The 25,881-nt window shown below is 39.0% G+C and overlaps 1 protein-coding gene across 1 annotated transcript in view; it reads left to right on the forward strand.

Moving 5' to 3' along the window:
* LOC122787181 (A-kinase anchor protein 2-like) overlaps nt 1-25,881 on the forward strand; it is a 126,786-nt gene that overhangs the window by 97,753 nt on the left and 3,152 nt on the right. Inside the window, exon 4 of the mRNA XM_044053764.1 lies at nt 19,553-19,591. Within this exon, the coding sequence (XP_043909699.1) occupies nt 19,553-19,591 (39 nt within the window). The remainder of the gene's footprint in view (nt 1-19,552; nt 19,592-25,881) is intronic.

The raw sequence follows: 25,881 nt of genomic DNA on the forward strand, positions 1-25,881 counted from the left end.
ATATGATGGGAACCTTAGGGGAAAGAATGTCAATATAGTTATACGTGTCAAGGTCTATCTTGGCACAGATGAAGAGGTCGCGGAAGTAGCCTCTAATTCTAGAGTGAGTTGTATTCATTTCTTTGAGTGAAGATAAAGTATATGCTGAACTTTGTAGGACTGTAAGCATCCTGGTAGTGTATTCACAATTATCAAAAATAACCAAGCCTACCCCTTTATCTGGTTTGATGACACTTACAGGGGATACACAAAGATTGTTAAGGGATATAAGCTGTTCCCTCAATATATTAGGTTTCACATGCTTGTTACTTGTGTGTGATGTTAGCCCAAGATGTCTAATGTCAAGTTCACACATATTCTCAAAAGTAAGTAATGCAGGGTGTAGGGGGGGATTAAATGTACTACTAGACCTTAAAAAATCCGAAGCCATAATGCTAGAATTGTTAAAAATTAAATGTAGGTTGAGCTTCCGCACATAACATTTTAAATCAATGATAGTTTTTGCTAGATTAAAATGTTTACTAGGTACAAAGGTGTTACCATGAGCCAAAAGTTCAATCAATGAGTAGTCAAGTTCGATGCTGGAAAAGTTATAGATTTTGAAATCGCCCTGTGCGTTAGTTAACAACGTTGTTTTTTTCTTTTCATGAGCATCGATGTTACTACTATCAGGTTCAAGTGTTACCGATAGTTGTTTCGGTTCTTGTTGTTGTTCTTCTTGAATCGGTTGTTGCGTGCTCCTAAAAAATTCCCTTTGTTAGAGATGTTAGAATTATTGTTGGTTACAGTTCCTTGTTGGTAATTCTTAGAGTTGTTGTTGTTGGCACGTATTCTGTTGCTTTGTCTGGGCCCCTCAGTAGTTTCATCTTCAATTATTTCATCTGTGACATGTGTGTTAGAGTTAGTAGAATGTGTTTGTATGTCAAAGGTGTTTTTAACTTCATCATTAAAATGCAACTTAGGGTAGGCATTGTTTTGCATGTACGCTGTTATGTCTCTTGTAAGTTTCTTGACTTTGTTTAATTTAAGTTTGTCCACCAGTGCATCAATACTAGAAAAGATACGGCTATAGTCGTATTTGTACCTATTAAAGTCAAGGTCACTTTTAATAGCATCATCCAAATCATTCACTTCAGCTGTTAAAGAAGTGATGTGTAAAGAATAATGTTTGACCATTAATTCTAATAGTAAAGCCCCTTGTTGGTCAAAAAGGGCCATAAGGTCATTGTAAAATGCCTTATCTACTAGTAGGCCGGTAGGAAAAAAAGCAGTACGAAGACCCTTAGGTACTACTTTGTCATTCAGACATTGTCTAAAATAGGCCACTTCAAGTTGTAACTTTCTCAGTTTGACTAGTTTACTGTCAAAGTTCTTAAGTTTGTCTGCAATATTGTTAGTACTCACTGTTAGGGGTTCCATACCCGCAGCCGGCCGTTCCGATGTTAATGATGTAACGAATGTAAACTTGTCCGTATTCTGAATCCAATCCTGGATTAGTGGAACGCCAATAAGTGCTTGGTCTGGTCCCCTTGTTGCTCCTTCGTGTGTCCGGTTCCCAGATGTAGTGGGGGTTCTTTCACTTCGTTGTGGTAGTGGTACAATAGGTACAGTCTCTTTACTGATATAAGGATTAGGTTGAGTTAATTCGATCCCAGAGTTACATGATGCATTAGATACATTAGGTACATTAGGATCCAATAGTACCTTTTGTACTCTCAACTGCTGGGGTTGCGCTGGTGGAATCGTAGAAAATGCAGTAGAATCAACAGCGTTGTTGTTACTGTGAATTTTAGGTGCAGACTGAGCACCGGTAAGTGTAGTTGTTCCTCTCTTGTCCATAGCGTCTAAGCGAGTGGAAAACGAATCCATACGCTGTGAAATAGAGCGTAATAAAGATAAAATGTCCGTTTGTTCAACTGGTTCGTTTTGAGTGTTTGAACCAAAGATGTTCGGAGTTCCTGGACTGGAATGGGTACCTGAAGCCATGACCCAAACGCACAACTGTTGAATAACAGACACGCAGGAAAGTAAAAATAAAAGTATCAGGTATATCCAAACACAGTCCAGCCAAGTTTGAAATAAACTTGTACAATAAGGTTGTCCTAAACGCAAGTTTATTGCTTTTATAAAACAATACACGTTTTCGCTGCTGTACGACAGCAGCTTCCTCAGAGAAACAGAACACATACAAGCGCCAAGCATTTAAACTTATGGTGACGTGATTCTACGTATTCACGCCACCCATAAGTTTAAATGCTTGCGTATGTTCTGTTTCTGAGGAAGCTGCTGTCGACAGCTAAAACGCATTGTTTTATAAAAGCAATAAACTTGCGTTTAGGACAACCTTATTGTACAAGTTTATTTCAAACTTGGCTGGACTGTGTTTGGATATACCTGATACTTTTATTTTTACTTTCCTGCGTGTGTGTTATTCAACAGTTAATTACTTAATTAATTATTTTAGCATGTGACTTTACGATTTGTATTTATTCAAGCCAACTGCATCATACTGTCAACTTGATAAAGCTCGGTATTTACCGAGCGAAAGCGTTCGTTTTATGTTGTTTGTGGTGACCCAATAAAGGATTTACGTAGCTTGCTGGTTTATGCTTCCTAGCTGTGGATTTATTATTTTATGATGATCTTGATGTTAAAGTAAATCTTATTTGTTTATAGGCTCATAGGTTGGTACTAGGCTATCGGCCCTAGGGCCTATACAAGCCTAGCCATAAAAATTCCATGGATATTTCTTCCCACAATATTTACTTCCCTGGACCCCTGTCTAGCAGGGCAAATAACATGATCCCTGGGGTGAATTTCCTATCTCCCATCCAGTCGTCAGGGTTCCTTTTGAAGAGGGCCAAGGAGGCGCTCTGCTTGACATGTATGGGCAGTCTCTTCCAGAGTATGGGGAGTCTCTGGGTCAGGAACCTCTCCCTTCAGCATGTTTTGTTCATTGTGATGACAAGGTTTAGATCCCTGGAGCGTGTGGCTCTGAGGGATTGGGATTTTTTTAAGTTTAGCATGTCCAACAGGTCAGGGTTTGACATGGCCTTGTATGTTAAGCGAAGATCGCCTCTGAGTAGATGATATGCCACAGAGTATAGCTGGAGTTTTTTTAGATGGTCAGCATAGGGCATCTGCTTTAGGCCTGTGATTCTTTTAGTGAGGTATTTCTGCGGCCTTTCCAGCTGTTGCAGATGTCTTGTGAAGTACATACCAAATGGGGCATTGTACTCTATAATGGGTCTAATGAGGGATGAGTACAGTCAGACAATGACCTCCTTTTTTCTGGATGAAAAGCCCTTAGTGATGAGGTGTGCCACATAGAAGGATTTCCTGACTGTTGTGGTGATGTGTCCTTAAGTCTCTCATCACACTTTTGGTGTTTAGTGTACTGCCACCTATGTGGCAATTCATGGCTACATGTTTTTTTTTCCCAAAGGGGATAACTATACATTTCTTGGCATTAAGCTTGAGCCCATGGCTCTGGCACCAAGCATTTGTTTCTGTAAGGCCCTTTTGTAGAATATCTACATCATTTGGGGATTCAATAATGGCTCCTAGTTTGCAGTCATCTGAGAACTTTGTTAGCCAGAGTCCCTTAATGTTGGCCTGTATTTCAGAGAAGTAGTTGCCAAACAAGAGCGGTCCCAGGAATGAACCCTGAGGTACTCCATTTGTCACTTGTCTGGAGCTGGATTTGGAGTCAGCTACTTTTACAGTCTGGGTTGCCAGTAAGCCAGTTGGCAACCCATCGAGTGACGTAGGGATTTCTGCCCACTTAGTAAGTTTATCTATGATTCCAGAGTGGGGGATGGTTTTGAAGGCCTTGGCGAGGTCCAGATAGGCTGTGTGGACCATCTTACCCTCGTCCACAGCTTTGGAGACTGATTTGAAGAAGTCAAGTCAGGTTCAGGAGACAAGATCGGCCCTTCACGAACCCAAACTGGGTGGATCCAGTGTTTGAAGGTTGCCAGTGTCTTTATTTATAAGTTCCATGATAATGCGTTCTATGCCCTTGCAGATCAGGCTCGTCAGACTGATGGGAAGGTAATTCCCGGGATCCAAGGTGGATCCCCCCCTTGTGGAGTGGGATAACTGTAGCTGTGCACCACTCAGTGGGCACGAAGCCTGAGGTGAGGCTATGATTAAACATGACACTTAGGTGAGGTGCCGGTTTATTTTGTAGTTCATGTAGTACACAGCCCGGGATGTCATCTGGTCCCATGGATGCTGTATTCTTAGCTTTGGAGAGTGTGATTTCTACCTGTGTGGCCGTGATTACCAGAATTTGGCAATCTTTTGGTATTGAGATGGGCCGTTTACGGGGTGAGAGGGGGGTGAAGTTGGCACTAAATCAGTCTGCCAGGATATTGGCAATATCCGTGGGATCAGTATATTTAATGCCATTCTGTCGTAGCTCAAAGCAAATCTCAGCATTGCTATTTAGATTCTTGACATAAGTATAGAATGCCTTGTGGTTGTCTTTGGAATCTTTGGCAATTTTATTTTTATAACTAGCTTTGGAGGATTTTATGAGGGATCTCAGTTTCTTACTGAGGCTGGTAAGGGAGTTTTTTGCATCCTGGGATTTTCCTCTTTTCTGCAACAGTTTTTTTCCTTCTGTTGTATAGTTTGTTTATGGCAGGGGGCCACCAGATTGGCTTCCTTTTTTTGGAGGAGAGCGTTTTGGTTCTATTTGGGATGGCACAATTCATGCACTAGTGGATGTGCTCGTACAGTGCCTTAGTGTAGGATTCAGCAGTCGAACTTTCAGAGCCCGTCTGCATGGGTATCATGAAGTTTGTCACTTCTGACTTCAGTAGCATGAAGTTGGCTTTGGAGAAGTTTTCTTACAGAGGTTTCCTTACTGGGGGGTAGGGGTGGGATGTGGATGTCAAGGGTGATTTGCTTATGGTCAGACCTGATCAATGAGGGGGTGACCACTGGTGTGAAGCATCTATCTCCCATGTTGGTAATGACCAGGTCTAGGATATTGGAGCCCCTGGTGGGACAATGGATTAGTTGATCCAGGGCATTGGAATTTATGAATTCCAAGAACCATTGGGAAAAGGTGTTGGTACCCGAGTAGTTTTCCCAGTTAATGGCAGGGTAGTTGAAATCACCCAGTATTAGGGTGTTTGGTTGTATCTTAATATTTCCAGTATGTTTAGAAAGGTGTAGTGAGAATCTTGGGGCATGGTGGGTGATCTGTAGCAAGCTACAATTTGGATTGCAGTCTTACCTAGTGTTAGTTGCACTTGGAGAATTTCAGATGCATTGTGTTGAGCAACTAGCCTGGAGGTGTGAATATCCTTGGTGGAAATGGACACTTCTCCACCTTTAGTGTTTCGGTCTTGGTTTGGTGGCCGAAAAGTGTGGTAAGAGTTGTGGACTGGTATTGCAAGGGTGCTCTCTGGAGCCTTGAACCAGGTCTCAGTTACTACACAGATATCAATGTCCTCCATTTTTAGGAGTGCCTCGAGAGAGTGCATTTTGAGGTTTAGACTTCTAGCATTGAGTAGCATTACCTTCTTTATTTATTTATTTAACATTTGTTTACTGGGAAAGACCGACTGGGACAGAGCCCATTTTCAGCAGAGGCCCAAGAAGAAAATCTACAGATGCATGTCTTTGGAAGGTGGAAAGAAATTGGAGTACCTGGAGGAAACCCATGCAAATGCAGGGAGGGCATTCAGACTCTACACAGAAGACACCACAGCAGAGAATCAAACCAGAGAATCTCTTGCTGTGAAGTGGCAATGCTAACTGCTGCACCACTTCACCACCCCTTAGCACCCCACTACTGGTGAAGTGAAATGTGCCAGTGAAGACAGTTTGTCTGGGTATTTACTTTTGGTCATGACTGATATCTCTCTCTCTTTCTCTCACTCTGTTTTTTTTTGTTTTGTTTTTTTGAGTTACTGAATGCACCTGTTAACAAAAAGGAAAATAAGACAGTTGAAAGATCACAAAGTTATTGATTGCATTTGTTACAAATGTAAGTCAAACTAGAGAGTGTAGAAAGACCATATAGTATATTGTTGTTGTATCTTTCATTTTTTCCTGGTTAGGGGTCGCCACAGTGGAACTCCGGTCCGCTAATGATTGGCAGTAGATTTTTACGTGCCGAGTTGCCAGCCCTGATGCACAACCATATAGTATGTGATGCCCCTAAATGTATTAATTATTTAATGAGAAGGATATTAACATGACAGCTATTTGATTTCCAGTAAAGAAGTATATATTACTCCTCTATATTTTCTGCATCAGTAGTTAAGAAAAGTAACAAAGCATAAGATTAAGAATAAAGCTGAGGAAATTCGTTAAATTAAACAGATAAAGTGGTAGTTGGACAATGGATTGGGGAAGTTGGGGGCCCAATAAATGTGGTAGTTTAGTTGCACTGTGTCTGCATAGTTTTTTCAGTAACAAATCAACATTTTTATTTACTTATAAGAATGCCCACAAGTACCAAGTGTGAATGATCATCAAGCTTACGTTTTAATACAAAGAATAAGAGGCATGCTTGCTCTGACGCAGCTGTATAATCCTGATACCACTACTGTGAATCAAAGGAAGCCATGCTGTTAGTACATACAAAGCTATCAGGCTAAACATTCGGGGGCGATGGACCTTATGTAAGTGGTATGTACAACCACTCATACCTGCATTCTCCTCTGAGCTGTGAAGATATTTATTAAACAACAACAGCAATTTAACACACACCCATGTGGCTAACATGTACCATGACCTACACACAACAACAAAACATTCCTGTAGTGCCTGCACATAACACTAATATATTCCAGTAGTACCTACAAAAAACACCAAAATATTCCAGTAGTACCTGCACATAACACTAAAATATTCCAGTAGCACTTACACACAACAAAATATTCCAATAGTACATACATACAACACTAAAATATTCCAGTGAGTACCTACACACAACACTAAACTATTCCTGTGGTACCTACACACAACACCAAAATATTCCTGTAGTACCTGCACATAACACTAATATATTCCAGTAGTACCTACACACAGCATTAAAATATTCCTGTAGTACCTGCACATAACACTAATATATTCCAGTAGTACCTACACACAGCATTAAAATAGTCCAGTAGTACCTACACATAACACTAAAATATTCCAGTAGTGCTTACACACAACAAAATATTCCAATAGTACATACATACAACACTAAAATATTCCAGTGAGTACCTACACACAACACTAAACTATTCCTGTCATACCTCCACACAACACCAAAATATTCCAGTAGTACCTACACATAACACTAGAATATTCCAGTAGCACTTACACACAACAAAATATTCCAATAGTACATACATACAACACTAAAATATTCCAGTGAGTACCTACACACAACACCAAAATATTCCAGTAGTACCTACACATAACACTAAAATATTCCAGTAGCACTTACATACAATAAAATATTCCAATAGTACCTACAAACAACACAAAAGTATTCCAGTAGTACCTCCACACAACACCAAAATATCCCAGTAGTGCCTACACACAACATTAAAGTATTCCAGCAGTACCTACACACAATGCTAAAATATCTCAGTGTACCTACACACAGCATCAAAATATTCCAGTAGTTTCTACATACAACACTAAAATATTCCAGTAGTGCCTACACACAACATCAAAATATTCCTTGAATACCTATACACAACACCAAAATATTCCAGTAGTACCTACACACACCTCTAAGATATTCCAGTAGTACCTACACACAACAAAATATTCCAGTACTTTCTACACACAGCACTAAAATATTCCAGTAGTACCTACCCACAACAACAACATATTCCTATAGTACCTATACACAGCACTAAAATATTCTAGTACCTACACACAACACAAAAATATTCCATTTGGTACTTCAAAAATATATAATCCATTTCAACTTATATCAATTTATTAAATTTTATTAAAAAAACTATTCCTGTTTCTGTCACATCTTCTTCTAATCCTTCACACCCTTACCTCTACTAAAGATGCTACTTCACTGTCTAACACAACTGGTTCATTAAACAATTGTAAATAATTTTTATCTTTGTCTTTTATCTAAAATACTTAAAATCTGGGAGATAGCTTCAAATCTAGACTTCTCAGAACTGTCTAAACTCCACCAGGGTATTCCGGTTGCAGATAAATTCCCCTGCACCCTCCAGCACCTTACTTCCTTCTCATTCCCATCCTATCCTACCCTATCCTATCCTACCCTATCCTATCCTATCCTTTCCTTTCTATCCTACTCCATTTCCTCATTCTGTTTTTCCCATTTGTCTATCCATTTCCCTTGTTACAACTTTAGATAGCAAATGAATTTCGTTCATGCCTCTGCCTCCTGCAAATTCAGGTGGTGATAAATTTCCATTCACCAGTCCCCTCCCCCACCTCTTTACTCTAAAGATTTACATAGCAGATACATTTCCTATAAGCAGCTTTTCCCCCTTTTTTATATCTCTATCTTGGCATCTTAACACCTTTTCTCTATATCCCTCTTCTCTTACCTTTGGAAAGTGAGGTTGCAGATAAACGTTCAGTTTCCAGCTTCTCCTGCCCGTATACTCTTCCCAATGTAGCCCTCAGTACCCCATCTCTACATCTCTCTGCATACCAGTAACTCCCACACTCACTACCCTTTTATAATGTCATTCTCATTTCCCAGCATGCCATTAGCATTAATAATAAATCTGACATATCAAAGCAAAGCTACAGTGCTGTAACCCTGATATTACTGGAAATAATTAAAACTTAGCTGAAGTCAGAACCAGTGTACCACCACCACCAGCCTTTATGACACCCAGAAATAACCTCCCATGCACAGCAATGGGCAGAGAGGCACATATTTCAAAAGCCAAAAGTCAGCACATAGTGGTGTACAAAACATTTAAGTCCTTTATTACATAGTTAAATCATGGCAAAAAAAAAAAAAACGGATTCTGCAAGTTCAATAAGCCTTCATCATTGTAAGAAAAAACACATATCAAATGCCTTTATATACCAAAGGAATAGAGAAATACTCCTAGGGATTGGCTGGCTACAAGTGTTCATTAAGCCCAGGTGGGAACAAACCACCCAGCTTAATGATCCACTTTTTTATTTATTATTGAGTATATTGTGCCAGCCAAGTTTATGTGACTTGTCACCACAAATTTTATCTATAATGGTGAACCTGAAATTTGCTGAGGTGTGTACCAAAGAATGTTTATATAAAGCATTACTATTTATTTTCTGCCTGATGTCACTCGTGTTCAGCAATCCGAAGTCTGACTGGTCGGGAAGTTTGCCCTATATAAAAGGCTGAGCATGAGCATGTTGCCAAATATATGACCCAATCTATACCACAGTTGACTAAAAAATTTATATCAAAAACCAAGCCCGTGTTTGTGCTACTAAATTGTTTAGTTTTGACCACCCTAACACAATGGACACAATGTCCGCAGGGGACACAGCCATGCAAAAGCTCACCTGTTAGGGTTACTTGAGATTGTGAGCCCATCATGGTGGAGCCATGTTTGTAGTGATTAAAATGTTCTCCAAGAGTTTTACCTTTCCGATAAGAAAAAAGGCATTTGTAAGTAAGCATTGCCATTTATTTATGAAATTTGCCGTTTGAAACTGCTGGGCTCCATGTTTTATGTTAAAACTGCTGTGTGTTTGTAACTGCTGGGCTCCGTGTTTATGCTGAAACTGTTTGTGTGTGTGTGTGTGTGTGTGTGTGTGTGTGTGTGTGTGTGTGTGTGTGTGTGTGTGTGTGTGTGTGTGTGTGTGTGTGTATGTGTGTCTGTGTGCAGGGAGTATCTTTGCTAATGTAATGAATGGGCTGCTGGGACTAACAATAATGTCATCAGGTCTGGCAGCACATTGTGTGATTCAGATGTAAATAATGAGCTGCTAATGAAATCATTTTTATAATGTCTGTGCCGCATTTCTCAATTGGAATTTCCTTCCTTTTCTCTATTTGACCAACCTGTGTTAGGCAATTAGCACTGGTGGAGAGAATTTCTCTGACCGCCACACTGAGAGAGGAATCCATTAAATTTTATTTTAAGCTGTTATTGTACAGATGTAGAACCTCATGTACACCTAAGATATATTTGTCCACTAAAGAAACCTGTCTTATTGCTTTATAGTCTGACAGCATAGTAGTTACAGAAGCAGCTTTTGGAAAACTCGAGAAATAGCATACTTTGGATACAAGATTATATAATCCATTATGTGGGAAAGTTTCAAAGTGTAACAGGCTTCATTTTAATCTCTATTTAACGTCCAAAGACCTTGAACAATGAATTCATGCAACATCAGTGTATTGTTGCTTTAGGAAAGAATCATTTGGACAAGAATTATATACCATTTAAACATTGTCTGCTTGTATTAATCTTTGACAGATATGTTTGCAGTGTACTATAAAGCAAGGGGGAAGAAGCGTCCTCCTACTTTTACAGCTGCAATACCTGTTTTAGGACCCAACAGAGGACTCAGGTGTGTGTTGCATGAATTTTAAACACCAAGAGAGTGTGCATTCGTGCACTTATTCCTGGTGGTTAGGATTACCTAGGTTCAAACCCTGTACCTTAGGTACATGGGCCTGCATTCTCTACCCACACCACCTCATCTGATTCAGGAAGTTCAGTCCATAGCTCTCAACTATCTAGATTAATCAGTGAGAACAGAATTCACTAAATGATGCCGTTTTAAGCTTCAGTCTTCCTATCTTTCAGTGGAAATACACGATAACACAAAACACTATTTTAGCAACTTTCTAAGATTATACAAGCAATATTTAAAATGTGTCCCTGGTTTTGGCCCTTTGCCCCCCCCCCCCAAATAAATGTTGGCTTTTTGCGGATTTCTTCTGCTGTGAAATTGAGAGATTTAGTTGCGTTAAGTGGATGGTGCAGTGGTGGTGTTATTGCCTCACAGTAAGAGGTTCTCTGGTTTGATTCTTTGCTGGGGTGCTTTCTGTGTGGAGTCTGTATATCCTCCCTCTGTTTGTGGGGGTTTCCTTTGGGTACTCCAGTTTCCTCCCATGTTACAAAGACATGCGCCTGGAGCATTTCTTCTGGGACTCTGCTGAAAATTGACTTTGTTCCAAGTCAGACTTTCCTGGTAAACAAATATTAAATAAATAAAAAAAATTTACAAGGAGCTGAGAGCTTCAGGCGAAGAGAAGTTTAATGCTGCTTATTCCAAGTCTGTTTGCATTGTTAGTAGCACGACAAGTAGTAGCCTTACTTTTGATGCAGAAGGCTGTGGGTTCTACTCCCACAGTATGCAGATGGATCGCTGATACTATACTGTGTTGTACTTTAAAGGGAGTGGATGCTGCAGTCCTGTGAATGTACTCCTTTGGAGGAGTTACCTAGTAACTATGAACCTGTTATCAGTTTGCCATCTATTCCCTATTGCAATATTACTAGCTTATCATTTTTAATGTAACATATGTAATTTATTTTTCAAGGGCAACAGCCACTTTATTTGTAGATGAAACAATGAAATATAAAATTGTTTCCTAGCAGCAACCTCTCCATTAGTTAGATATCCCTTTAATGTGGAATTATTTAGATGACTGACTTCTGCAGACATTTTGCATATTGACTGATATTGGTGGATTATAATGATAGAAGTTTGAGTGGCCTTTTATGGTTGAAATGTTCTGAAATGGGTAGTTTTGTCATTATTGGTTCATACATTTTGTTTCATTGCTTACTAGAAGACTGTTCAAAACTACAAATTTAAAATGCATTCTAACAACTGATGCTGTATTATACAAGGAATATAATTTAATACAATCAGGAAGGTGAATCAAAGAATGCATACATGTATGCATGGCCCTAAAAATGTGTTTGAAAACAGCCCAGAGGAAAGTGTGAAAGGCTCAAAATCATGGGCAAATTTTAAGCTTTATTCTTGTTACTAAAGCAATTGATGAAGGTAAAACAGTTCACACCACATTACCTTGATCTGGCCAAGCATTTTGAGACAATCCCCTGCTCAGGTGTAGTACAAAAGATGAATAATGTATGAGCAAACACTTGAATCACCAGCTGGATTGCTAACTTGTTCACAGGATGCAGGAGGTCAAAATAGGGGAAGAGACCTGTCACCTATGGAGTCCCCCAGGGTTCGGTGCTGAGACTTTTTCTGTTTGGCATATACATCTCAAAAGTAAAAGGAAATTCCAAAGGGCTTTAGCCAGCTAAGTTTGAGATGACTGCAAGCTAGGTGCAGTTATTGAATCCCTAAATGACTTAACCATCATGCAGGAAGGTTTGTCCCAAATAATAACTGGTGTCAAAATCATGACAATGCCCTCTGAGAACTTACCCAATTGTTTTGCATTTGGGAACTTGTGTGTACAGTAACCTAACTTTTGACCAACATGTGCCCAGAATCATAAGCAAGCCTTTCTATATTGCACAGCTTATAAACAAATTGATTGTGACTAGATCTAGAGATCTTTCCCCCCTTTACAAAGCTCTCATTAGGTCAATCATTTTGTATATTGCCCACTTTGGCATGTATCTGTCCAGCCCCATGCAACAATTGGAATAACTTCAGAGATACCTTACTAAAAGGATACATGTCCTAAACAATAGATTTTGCATGGACCACCTCAAAGATATTTTACTATACTCGGTACCCTACAGAGTGCTTAGAGGTGACATGCCTGTGATATAAGGCATCTTCTGACCTAATACATACTATCCATAAAAACAAAGCTCATCCGTCCATATTCAAATGCAACTTGGATCTAAGGATGGGTAATAGAAAATGTACTCCAGGATTGCCCCTCATGCCACTAATGGATAAGAGGCAGTTCCTAAATGCTGCATCCCTTATATGGGTCCCCTCAAATTATCTATGTTATGATCACAGTTATTCTCACTAGGGCTAATATGCAATTATCAGCCATGGGATAGGTAACACCAATCAGAAAATGTTAATTCAAGCACCAAAAGGGAATTGGCTAAGCTTAAAATGTCCTCCAAGTGAACCTATGTTATGGTACTAAATAGTTATAAAAAATGCCCTTTTTAGATCACTAAGTGCCCCTCTCACCCTCTGCCCCCCCCCCCCAGTCTTCAACAGCTTCCAGCACCTTTGTTCACCATTATACATAAAATTTGTAGTGACAAGTCACATAAGCTTGGCTGTTGTAGCCAGCCAATCCCTAGGAGTATTTATCCATTTCTTTGGTATATATGTGTTTTTTCTTACACTGATGAAGGCTTATTGAACATGCCAAAACCGATGTTTTTGCCATGATTTAACTATGTAATAAAGGACTTATATGTTTTGTACACCACTATGTGCTGGCTTTTGGTTTTTGAAATGCTTTGAGGTTTTTTGAGCCGTGCACTTGCCGTACTTGCAGGGACTCTTCTCTTCTACAGAGAGACACATAACCTGACAAAAACAGTGTTTAACATCTCCTTGATAGACTCCTCTTCCTCCTACCTTACAAACACAGATTCGAAATGCATTATTACTCTATTAACTTTAGCTCTGTGCAGTAAACTTCCCATTGCCTCAGCCTATCGACCACTCCCTTTATGCGTTACTACTTGTGATTCCTTACTTGACACCTTTTCCTGAACTTCAAGAAATAACTTTGTCATTCTTGGATATCTTAATTCTTTCACTTGTTTAAATACTGAACACCACTGCTCTATAATAAAGGATAGATGGCATACAGTTTCAGCCAGATATGTGTTGCTGCTTTACACCCCTTACTTACAAGCTCCTTAACACTCAATACTATCCACTGACTACCATTAAAGAGCAGACTGTTTAAAAGGGACTGCAATTCTGATATCAGAAATACAAACAACATGCCAGCCAGCCCTGCTTACAAAATAAAGACTACTAAAAAAGCCTTCTCTAAAATGGCTCCTCCTGCTGGACCAAAACCAGCCTGGTAAATATAAGCACAGCCCCTTGCAGATGGTTCCCTATTAAGTAAGCGAATGCTTAATGTAGCAAACGCTGTATAATCGACAGCTAAATGTCGAAAGACACAGAACAGCGATTTGTTTTCCCAGGGGAAAAAAAAAATCGCTGGGCCATTTTCGGGACTTTGCCATTTCCTCCACTGTGGTGCGATCTTGGAGTTGGTATATTTAAGTAAGGGGGTGTGGGGGGCACAGCCACCCCCATTGGGGAGTGTGGGGGCGAAGCCCCCCAGTTTATTTTGTTTTCTTTTTTTTTTTTTGCGGACCAGCGATTTTTTTTTCCCCTGGGGGAAAAAAAATCACTGTTTTGTTAGAAGATGGCTGCCAGAAACACAGGAAACTCAACAAACAAAACTACCAGGTCTGGACAACAGGAGGCCTCTATCTAGATTATGCTACCTGAGTAGAACACAGAATCCTCACAATAAATGCATAGAGAAGCACAGAAAGAGCACTCACAAACAGAAAATACAAGTCTCAGTATGAGAAAACAGTTTACAGTTTAGTAATTCAGTAGAAATGCAATTACAGAAATGCAGACTATTACAGCTACTAGCTGTAGCCACTAAATGAAAGTTTTAAACAGTATTACTGCTGCACAGGTTAAAACAGCACTGTCCAAGGCCAAGAATACAGCTTCTATGGGACCTGACAATATCTCTGGCTGTGTTCTACATGAACTATATAGTGAACTGACACCTCACCTGTGTGCCCTGTTCAATCACAGCCTCACCTCAGGCTTTGTCCTCACCAAATGGTGCACTGCTACAGTCATCCCTCTCCAGAAAGGAGGAGCAACTACAGATCCTGGGAACTATCGTCCCATTAGCCTAATGAGTCTGATATGCAAAACTATGGAATGCATCATCATGGACCTAATAAACAAGGATATAGGGACTCTCCAAACTCTGGATCCCACACAATTTGGTTTTATGAAGGGTAGATCATGCCTGCTCAACTTGGTCGACTTCTTTGAGTCAGTAACCAGAGTTGTGAATGAAGGCAAGGTGGTTCATACAGCCTACCTTGATCTGGTCAAGGCCTTTGATACCACTCCCCATTCAGGAATCATAGAAAAACTCATTAAGCTAGGCATCAACCCCTATATCACTAGGTGGGTTGCAAATTGGCTCACAGATAGAACCCACAGTGTGAAAGTAGCTGACTCCAAGTCAGACTGCTGACTAGTCATGAGTGGAGTCCCACAGGGTTTGGTCCTGGGTCCTGTTTGGTATCTACTTCTCTGAAGCCCAGGCCAACACGAAGGGACTCTGGCTGACAAAGTTTGCAGATGATTGCAAGTTGGGAGCTATTACTAACTCCCCAAGTAATGTTGACATCCTACAGAATGGCCTCACTGAGACCAATGACTGGTGTCAGAACCATGGCCTTAAGCTCAATGCCAAAAAATGTGTCATCATCCCCTTTGGGAAAAACCCAGTTCCCATGAATTACCACATTGATGGTAGTCCACTTAACACAGAAGGTGTTATAAGAGATCTGGGAACACAGGTTAACAGCATCCTCTCTTTTGATCACCACATTGCCACTGTGGTCAGAAAGTCCTTCTATGTGGCACATCTCATTACTAAGGATTTTGCATCCAGGAAGAAAGAGGTCATTGTCTCCCTCTACTCTTCTCTCATTAGGCCAGTCATTGAGTACAATGCCCCATATGGCATGTGCCTCACTAGACACCTGCAACAACTGGAGAGGCTACAAAAGTACCTCACAAAGAGGATCCTAGGCCTTAAACACTTGTCCTATATGGGCAGACTCAAAAAACTCCAACTATTCTCTGTCTCATATCGCCTACTTAGATGCGATTTCTGCTTGACTTACAAAGCCATGTCTGACCCAGCACTGTTAGAAATGCGACATCTAAAGAAATCCCAATCCCTCTGCACCACACACTCGAGAGACCTCAACCTCAGTACCACAATCAACAGAACATGCTGGAGGGGCATGTTCATAACCCAGAGACTGCCCATGCTATGGAATAGACTTCTCATACATGTCAAGCACAGCACCTCGCTGACCCTCTTCATGAGAAATCTTGATGAATGGATGGGAAATAGAAAATTCACCTTGGGGATAACTCCAGTAGCTCTCCTTGACAGAGGCACTAGGAATAAGGTCGGGTGGAACGATGCCAGAGTGATCCTATTGCTAGGCTTGTAAAGGTCCCAGGGCCATTAGCCTAGTACACACCTATGAACCTATGAACCTAAGAAATAAGCAAGTAAATAAACTTGCTACTTCAAACAGCAACTAAAAAAACATATCTGATAAAACAACATGCGTGTAAATGTTTCAGAGATGTAGGCTAGAAATTACCCATAAGGTAATGAACAACTGCATACTCCACCTATTGGCTTAATATTGATCAGATACTGATTCAGCTCTGATCATATTCATTGAACTGCATCTTTATGTAATTGAAGTGCAAGCTAATTTGCACTGCCAATATGATAACTTAATAATTAACTGTATGTAACTGAGAAGAGAACATGGACTGTACCTTTACGAAAATTCAATACTCTGTAATGCTGTTACCATTAATATCAGTGTGTGCTACTATGTACAAATTTCTACAACCTTTCTATGTTTATTTGTATTCTCTTGCCTCTCTGGCTCAGGTCATATCAGAAAAGGGTCCTTGGATGAGTTCACCTACCTAGTTAATAAATGCTAAATAAATAAATAAAATAAAACCTGCCTTTGTTTACATACACTAATAGCATTTAAAATCATTTTCTTGTTTTCAAAAAAATCACAGGACGTGATTTGTTTTATAATATAAATGCTTCTGAAGGTCTTTATGCCATTATCCTAATGTGACCACTTAGTTCTCCGTCTTGATCAGCTTGTTTTCTTCGAACCTACTGCAATATAAGTTCTTTTTCTCACATTTCAGCTAAATTTACCGCAGCTGTAGATGACACTTGCATACAAGAATCAGCTTCATTATTAATATATATACTTAATACACAGAGTTACTGCTACAAAACACATGTCCTTTAGTTAATGGTTTAGGAGTTAAAAGAATATGACAACTGAAGTGGATGTAAACATATGCACATGTCCATCTGCATACATAAATTATCTCCTGTACCAATCACATCCAAGAACAAAACATCACTCAGGGTCCCTTCCCTTTGCATAAATGCAGTAGGATTGTGATTGTAATAATTTGATTTATCCTTAGTACTTAATTTGAAAGCAGACAAAACACTTACAGCCCTTGTGACTCTCTTCAGTGACATTCACTGTTGCCATATTGCCTAGGTTACTGTAGTAGCAGCTGTAGGGGGAAACTTGTTACTGTTTAAAAACAGAAAAAGTTAATATATAAACATAAAAATCTGAAGTAAACTCCACCGACTGCATCCAATCTTAAAAAACATTAATCTTCTGACATGACAGGTTCATAAAAAAAGGCCTGCTGTATCTGAAAATCAGGCAGTCATTAGTAATGATAATAACCACAGAGGCAGCAGTAATTCTGAAACTAAAAAATCACTATACAAAATCAACCCACAAAACTTAGTCTAGATGAAAAACTGAAACAAATTCTTTAGACTCCTGTTCTTTGTAAAGTGAATGCTGCCTGCTGACTTTTTTTTTTGTGTAACAATTTAGTTATTTTTCTGCTATATCAGTTTTGAAATCTTCTGTCCCTCACAACATAAGATCAGCAGCATAACCGACAGCCCAGTCATTCGGGAGTACAGAGCACCTCATCGACTGCTTCTCTTATTGTTACAGAAAGAGGAGAACATTTTTTTTGTATAATAAGGGGTAACAAACCAAAGCAGTAGCCAAGTATTTTTCTTCTCAAGCAATATATCTGACATGTAGAGAAGATGTCTAGTGTCTTTTTGTGTATCTTTCAGGTTCAGAAAGGGGAAATAAAACTAAGCTACACCCTAGGGAACAGTTCCCTGATATTCCTCCTAACAGGGCATGGTTTATAATTATGTTAAGTTAGCCCCATCAAGTATAAACCTCAGCCTATGTAGTAGGATATGAAGGCTCCATCAGGCGGCAACAGGCATGGGGTTGGATAGACATTGCTAGTCTGAAGAACAGTTAGGTAACAAGAGCAAGGCAAAAAAAAAAAAAAAAAAAAACAGGAAAAGGGACTCGGCAACCCTGTGGCCATCATCAGAAAATTAGAAAACACTGAGTTTTCACTTTGTAAGACCATAGTTAGCCACGGAGCATGAAAGGATGCATCCCTAATGTCATGCAGACCATGGAGCTCTCTGTCTGCAGGTTCTCTTTTTTTGATATACTGATCTCAGAAAGGCAACAATGCTTATTCGGATCATAATGCTTCTCAGAAGGGTCAAGTTACCCATGGCTGCATGCTGTAATTGTTTCACACTGCAAGTACATTTTACCTTGTAGGCTTGAGTTTATTTTTTTTCATTATTCCCTTTTAAAGCAGGCCAAAGCTGTTGACCACTCCAATTAGAAAATAAATCACACATACATACACATGCACACGAGTGCATGCACATGACCACACAGACACACACACGCACACACACACACACACACACACACACACACACACACACACACACACACACACACACACACACACACACACACACACACACACACACACACACACACACACAGACACACACACACACACACACACACACGCACATACACACACACACACACACACACACGCACTCCATGTCATGAATAAAAATGAGCAGATCTGTATTTTTCACATAAGCTTGAATTATGTTTGGAAAAAATACAAAAATCTGATAGATGCGTCATTGTGAGATAAATGACTCAATATGTTGCAGTTAAATATTCACGATAACTATATTATAGAAAGCATTCACATTATGCTGATGAATGGGTTCTACTTCAGTAGATCAGATGTCCATATAAGCAAAACTGAAATTACCGAGATGAGAAGAACACTCATAAAAGTGAAAGTTCATGATGCCACTTGTAAGTATGAAACACCTACTGTGCATGCACAGACCAGACCGTTTCAATGTAGATTGCGGAGCATTGACAAAAACAACTGCTCCGTTTAAACATTTCACTTAATATAAAATGTACTGTTTTCAATGCTTCTGAATGGAGAAAGCGAAAGAGTGAGGATCAGGAAATTTACCCTTTTCTCCACTGTAGTGCAATCTCAGAGATGCTACATTGGCGGTGCAGAGGGGGCTGTCCCCTGCAAAAACATTGAAAATGGTACATTTTTATGTTAAATGAAGTGTTTAAATGGAGCAGCTGTTTTTGTCAGTGCTTTGTGATCTACATTGAAAACCTCTGTTTGGTCTGTGCATGCCCAGTAGGTATTTCGTCCTTACAAGATTCGACATCATGAAGTTTTACTTTTCTGAGTGTTTGATCTTCTCGTCTTGGTCATTTCAAATTTGATTATCTGAACATTCTATCTACTGAAGTAGATCTGATGATCTGATGACTGATACATTTTCTTCATTAAAAAATAGAAAAATTCTTGTTTTCACTACATGGCTTTTTTTTCTGTTTTTCAGTATGCTGGCATTGAACCAACTGATAACGTCAACAATGAGGTAAGATACGCTGTCTTTTTCAAATACCTGGTTAAGGAGTGCATGGGTATCTGTGTGGACACCCTTCTCCACAGCTACTGCTGAGCATTACAACATTAAATCTTGCTAAGTGAGAATGGCTTTGGCAAAGCATTTGAAACATTCTGCATGTATGTTTACCAAACTAGAAGTCCCTATAAAACTATTCTCATTTTTATAATTTATCAATAAGCAAAGGCCCACAAAGAGGAAAAAAAGAGTTACATATAAGCCATCACATTCAGATTAACCTGAACAATTTATTTAATTCTTGCATGCGCCTGTAACTTCTTCTGTGTTTCTGTCATACATTTTTGATGTTGACACTGTCCACTAAATTTGCAGTGTATTTCACACTAAATTGTGCAATATGCCACATTCAGTTACCTATCTAAACTTAGCACAACTATTCAAGTGTTTGGTTCTAGTCTCCAGCTTTCAGCACTCAGCAAGTATACATCCTTCCTTTGCTCTGCCATAAGTAACTCCTAACTCTTGCATTAACCAGAGCTGGTATTAATACTACAGGAATGACATTCTAGGGACGGCCCACCCTTCCTTGTGAAGTATTTTTCCTTCCAGCTGACCATCAGTTGCTTGATGTTAGTCCAGTTACTCCTTAGTGTCACCTGGTGTTACCCCATGAGGGTTGGTATCAGCAAGTTGGCAAGGGAAAGTGGAAATGTGGAACAGAGCAACTGACAGAATCACAAACAATGTATGTTAGCAACTTTTTGTCATGCCCTGACTGGGCAAAGCTGCTAATGTCACACTCATCTAACACACAGCATCATTTAACTCCAGCCCATGACAAAATCAATGGCAATCTGACATGAAGTGACAATACTGCCCCTATCACCACTGGATGCCAGATCACAAGCTGAAATCTGCACCCCCTCTCCAAAAGACAAGCCGACAATTGCCTCTCCTCACTCCTCTACACACAGCTACTCCCATGCCTGGTCTCCTAACTGAACTGGGGACATCTAGATCATAGTTAGAGACCTCCATTCCGCTAATCCATGGGAAGTCATATTTTAGGCAGAAATAACTTAAAACATCCTCTTCCCAGACACTGTCAATGTCAGTAGTAATACAATAAACATATATCTATGGAATGCATAACAAATATTTTATACTGCAGTCACATTTTATTTTCATTGCAAATACTTCCGGTATGACACAGAGTATAACAAATATGCCTTTTGCTGTTGTATGAAGACCATTGTTCCCAAACAGCATTAACAAGCAGTAATATGAGGAAACAGCAGAGTCTAAAATGAAGTACTATCAGCAATGTTAAGTATCATCAGATTTTTCAGTAACTTAACTTGATCTGGTTAAATAGTTTCCCATTCATTTGGCATGACATGGTATTTTTTTCAGTTGTGTAAGTTCATATTCTGTAGGGCTTTAAGCAGATTCCATATGTTTTTATGAGAGAGCTGCCTCATGGGTGGCTTACTACTGTAGTTCTGAGAGTTTTATTTTAGTGGGAAAATCTGACTAGGTCTTAAACCCCTTTTCACTGGAAGCCCATAGAGAAAAGCTCCCAGACATCAAGGACATTCACATATTAAATCAGTTAGTTACATGTAAGCCTTATACAATAGACATTAACATTTTATTTAATAAATCTAGTAATTATGCACAAGTCTTATGCAATATACATACATACACACATTATCGAGTATCTATATACAAGAATTAAATTATTTGCTGTATACAAGTCACTTAACCAGACAGCGCTCATGGGCGGAGTCTGAAAAATGTCCGCAGAAATCAGTGCCCTATCATGAAAACAAATACAAATAAAATACAAATAAAATAAAATATGTCTTATGCACTTGGATATATATATTCACATTAGTCACTCTTCAAGAGTGACCCTGCTGATAGCACAGAGTGTCACAGTAGAGGACACAGTATGTTTCAACATCATGATGCCTTATAAATGATGTCTATAGTGCTGCTAATTATTGGAGTAGAGCAATGCTATTCCATATATTAAACATTATAGTGTATTGTGAATAATGAACATAGAGTTTTGTTATTTGTGGATATATCTAGAGAACTAATCTGGAGAGGAGCAAGAACAGATCCTGTGTTGCTGCAGACATTGTTTGTTGGCCAGATCTGAAGGTAGGTAGATTGTTGACACATCTTGGTGTGGCTGTGATTGAGTTCATGTTTTTGAGATGATAAATGAGTATAAGCCACCACCAGCAGAATTACTGGCATTTTGTGTAAGGAGAAGTTGATAGCCTTGAGAAAGAAGTCCCCCATTAAGTTTATACAGTTGGAATGTATTTTTAGGCTTGGACAATTGTCAGTATTGTGTATTAAGTTATGGGCAGCAACTAATTGCAAATATTTCTGGTAATATTGAAGCCACAGATAGTTAATCTTTTTAACGATTGTACAGTGGTGAGACCTATGGAGTTCATTATTGGTGAATTGTATTACTGTGTTGTAATATTGATCTAGTTTAAGTCTGATTGAAGCTAGGAGACTACTGAATATTGGGGAAGCATATCAGAAAGTAAGGAGGAGAAAGGTAGAGGTAATAGTTTTCCTGCCATGGTCATTGAGAAAATGTCTAGACCTAGATAACATTCCTAGTTTATAATGCTGTTTTTTGAATCGCTTGCTGTATGTGTATATCAAATTTCAAGTAGTCATCTATTATCATCCTTAATACCTTTGTTTGGGAAAATACATCTGTGTGACTGTTATTGGAAGAGGAGATTGCAAAGGTGACTTGGGAGTAAAGAGATTTTTTTTTACATTAAGCAACAGTTGTGAATTTGTTAGCCAAGATTCAATGGAGGCAAACAAATCCTCAATGAGATGTTGAAGAGTAAACAGGTTGTGAGCGAAGCAGATGAGGGTAGAGTCATTAGTGTGTTGGATCAGAATAGCATGTTTATTTCCAATGTTGAAATCATTTATGAATAGGCTGAACAAGAGGAAGCCTAATAAGGATCCATTTTATACCAGAGCAATAGCTGGAAGAAAAGATGAGCAGCTAGATTTCCATTTTACTCACTAGCCTGTCAGTGAGATAGCTGCAATACTATTAAAGGGTGAAAATGGACAGGCCAAGGCAGAGAGTTTTTCTGGCAGTTTTTTTTTAATGGAGGATGGTGTCAAAGCCTTTCCTTTTCACACTCTTTTGCTTTACCCTTCCTCCATTCCCTTGTTCACACGATCTCAGTCTGTTGTGAGTCAGTAATGCAAAAAAACAGTTGTTTAATGTTGATAAAAACAATAAAGAATAAATCTGTAAGCGCTTTCGTTATAACTGTGTTAACTTCATCAGACAAAGTTCAAAATGCAGAATAACAATTTAAATACATATAGAATCAATCTTATTGGGCACAGGGAAAACTAGCTGAATTATTGCTGAGTGGATGGTAGGGATTCCATTACCATGGCTTGTGCCCAATTTTTAGACCACGAGCTTAAGAAAATACTGCAAAACAAAAATCAGATTTGCAAGGATTCCTGGACCTTTTTAGAACAGGTTAACAAAATTGATTATAATGTAAATGATATATTGGTCACAATAGACATGAAGCACTTGTATACTGTCATTCCACAAAGTATCAGCCTAGAATGGGTTGGTGACTTATTGTTACAACATAAAGTGAACCAGGAGAAGATTAATTTAATTCTTGAATTGTTGGAAATTGTTTTAACAAATAATTATTTCTCCTTTAATGACAGATACTTTTTGCAAACTTCTGGAGTGGCCATGGGATCAGCTTGTGGTGGAACATTTGCAAACATGGTCATGGCTCATTGGGAGAGGAATTTTGTATTTCAGTCCCATTATTATTCTTGTTTCAAATTGTACTATAGGTAACAAGATGACAACAGTCTCATTTGGAAGGGGTCCTCTTCCGAACTTGAGTTTTTGGGATATCTCAACACAACAACCATGTTTTTGCAGTTCACCTGGGTTATCAACTTAGATTATATGAACTACCTTGATGTCCATTTGTATAAAGATACACACAATGGAAGGTACTCCGCTAGAATCCATACAAAAGAACCTACTCAAATTCTTTTCTGCACTGCACCAGCTCCCATCCCAAACATCAAAAGAGGTCAGTGGTATAAGGGCAGCTAGTCCGAACTGCCTGCATAATCTCTGGGGAGGAGGATTTTTTTTTAGACTGTAGTAATTTAAAATCTATGTTTTTAAGGAGGGCTTATCCAGCTGAATTGCTCAACGAGCTCAAGAATGAAGTTATAGAGAAAATAAGAGTAGGTTACTTTAAGCCCATAGTTGGTGCTCACATATTAGAGATGAGAGCTCTCCCTATGTTGACATGAGAAGACCGGATGGGAATAAGAGCCCATTCCTTAGATCCATGATACTTACATTTAATTCTGACTCATACAGCCTGATGTCAATTTTTCAAAAACATTGGGTTATTTTGATGGAAGATTTGGACATCAGGACCTATCTAGGTGATAGACCAGTAGTAACATATAGGAGAGGTTCAAACTTGAAAGATCTTATAAGGAAAGGGTTCACCAACACTATAACAGGCTGTTTGGGCATGCATAAATGTGGGTCTTGCAACTGGTGTCACAAAGTTAAAACAGGGACCAAGTTTACAATAAATAACATGGATTTTCATGTAAAAGGGAAATACAATTGCTCTTCTAAGGCAGTTGTCTACGTGGCCACATGTGACCAGTGCCCGGTATTTTATATAGGCAAAACAGAAAGGAAATTTTGTGCTAGGATTTATGAACATGACTATGCCACAAGGAAGAATAATATGAACAAGGCACTAGCCAGGCACACCCATGATAACACTAGCCATAACTTTAGGTTTATGGCAAGTGACCATGTAGACATCAGTGACAAGAAACCTTGGGGACTCCAGTTGGAGTTAAAGGAACTCAGGTGTCAGATTCTATTATATGCAGACAAATGACCTGGCATCAATGACAGGATGTCCATCACTCCTGTTTTAAAATTAAAGGCCCTTGAAGGAAATAATAGCATAAAGTATATGTTTTGGTACAAGCACTTTACTTCATATTGACCTCACAACAGCTATTTTTTAAGCATGAGTTTTAAAATATTAATACAAGGTTTTTAATTGATTTGTTCTAGTTTTTGCTTCAGTCATAATGACTTACATGTGTGTACATATTAATATATATTTTTTAAACATACAAATATCACTTTTAATACTGTTTTAAGGCAACATGGTCAAGGTTGAAATACAGTCACTAAAAGGTTAACTAAATGTGATTTTTTTTTCTCAGCAATAATTCAGCTAGTTTTCCCTATACCCAATCAGATTGATTCTATATGTATTTAAATGGATGTTCTGCATCTTGAACTTTGTCTGATGAAGTTAATACAGTTTTAACGAAAGCGCTTACGGAGTTATTTTTTATTGTTTTTATCAACATTAAACTACTGCTTTTTGCATTACATTTGTGTTTGGTGCTTTTTGGGACTTCACCTGCCAGTGTTTCTTTTTTTATTTGGTTTGTTTTGGCCTTTATTTCTTTAGTTTGTTGTGAGTCAGTCTCCATCCTCCTAAGCTCTGTCTCCAGCCTGATATCAATGACCTGGATACTGGACTATTTACTCTGGTCCTAGTTAACCACTCCATGGTTGTCTGTTTGCTACCAAGACTTCAGGATTGTGTATTCCATTCCTGCAAGGTCACTACCAAGTCTGGCTTCTGTAATTCAACATGGTAATTTCCTTGCCTTGAATTCTACTTGTTTGTTAGCTATGCAAGGGACAACCTCTTATACTTTGGACAACGTGATGTGTTTGTGTGTGACCTAGTTACTTTTGTCTAGAAAATAATAAAAATGTTGTGAACTATACAACCCTGTATACTTCAGTTATAGCAGAAAACTCACACAAGACAGCAATAGCAGTACCACCAGCAAAGGTTGCAAAGGTTCCACTCCTGTTACCATTATACAACCAAAATGGATTACTAACTCCATTGCTGCCTTACCTATGAAAAGCAATACAGAAGACAAAGTATACATTCTCTTTACTTCCTCCTCTTGACCTGAGACTCCACGCTGAATACACTCAAACACATAATCTCCTAGACTATTCTTTTTATGACTTAAATGCAAATACCTGTCAGTCTACTGTGATCTGCAGACTCTAGCAGCCTAAACTCTAAAGTAATCATTTAGATGTCTAACGCAGCACCACCTCAAATAATACCAGTCAGCTATAACCACAGTGAAAGAAATTATCTCCCACACTT

The sequence above is a fragment of the Protopterus annectens genome, chromosome 13.part0 (assembly GCF_019279795.1).
Source record: "Protopterus annectens isolate FY-2018-M chromosome 13.part0, PAN1.0, whole genome shotgun sequence".
In the NCBI taxonomy this organism is placed as follows: Eukaryota; Metazoa; Chordata; order Ceratodontiformes; family Protopteridae; genus Protopterus; species Protopterus annectens.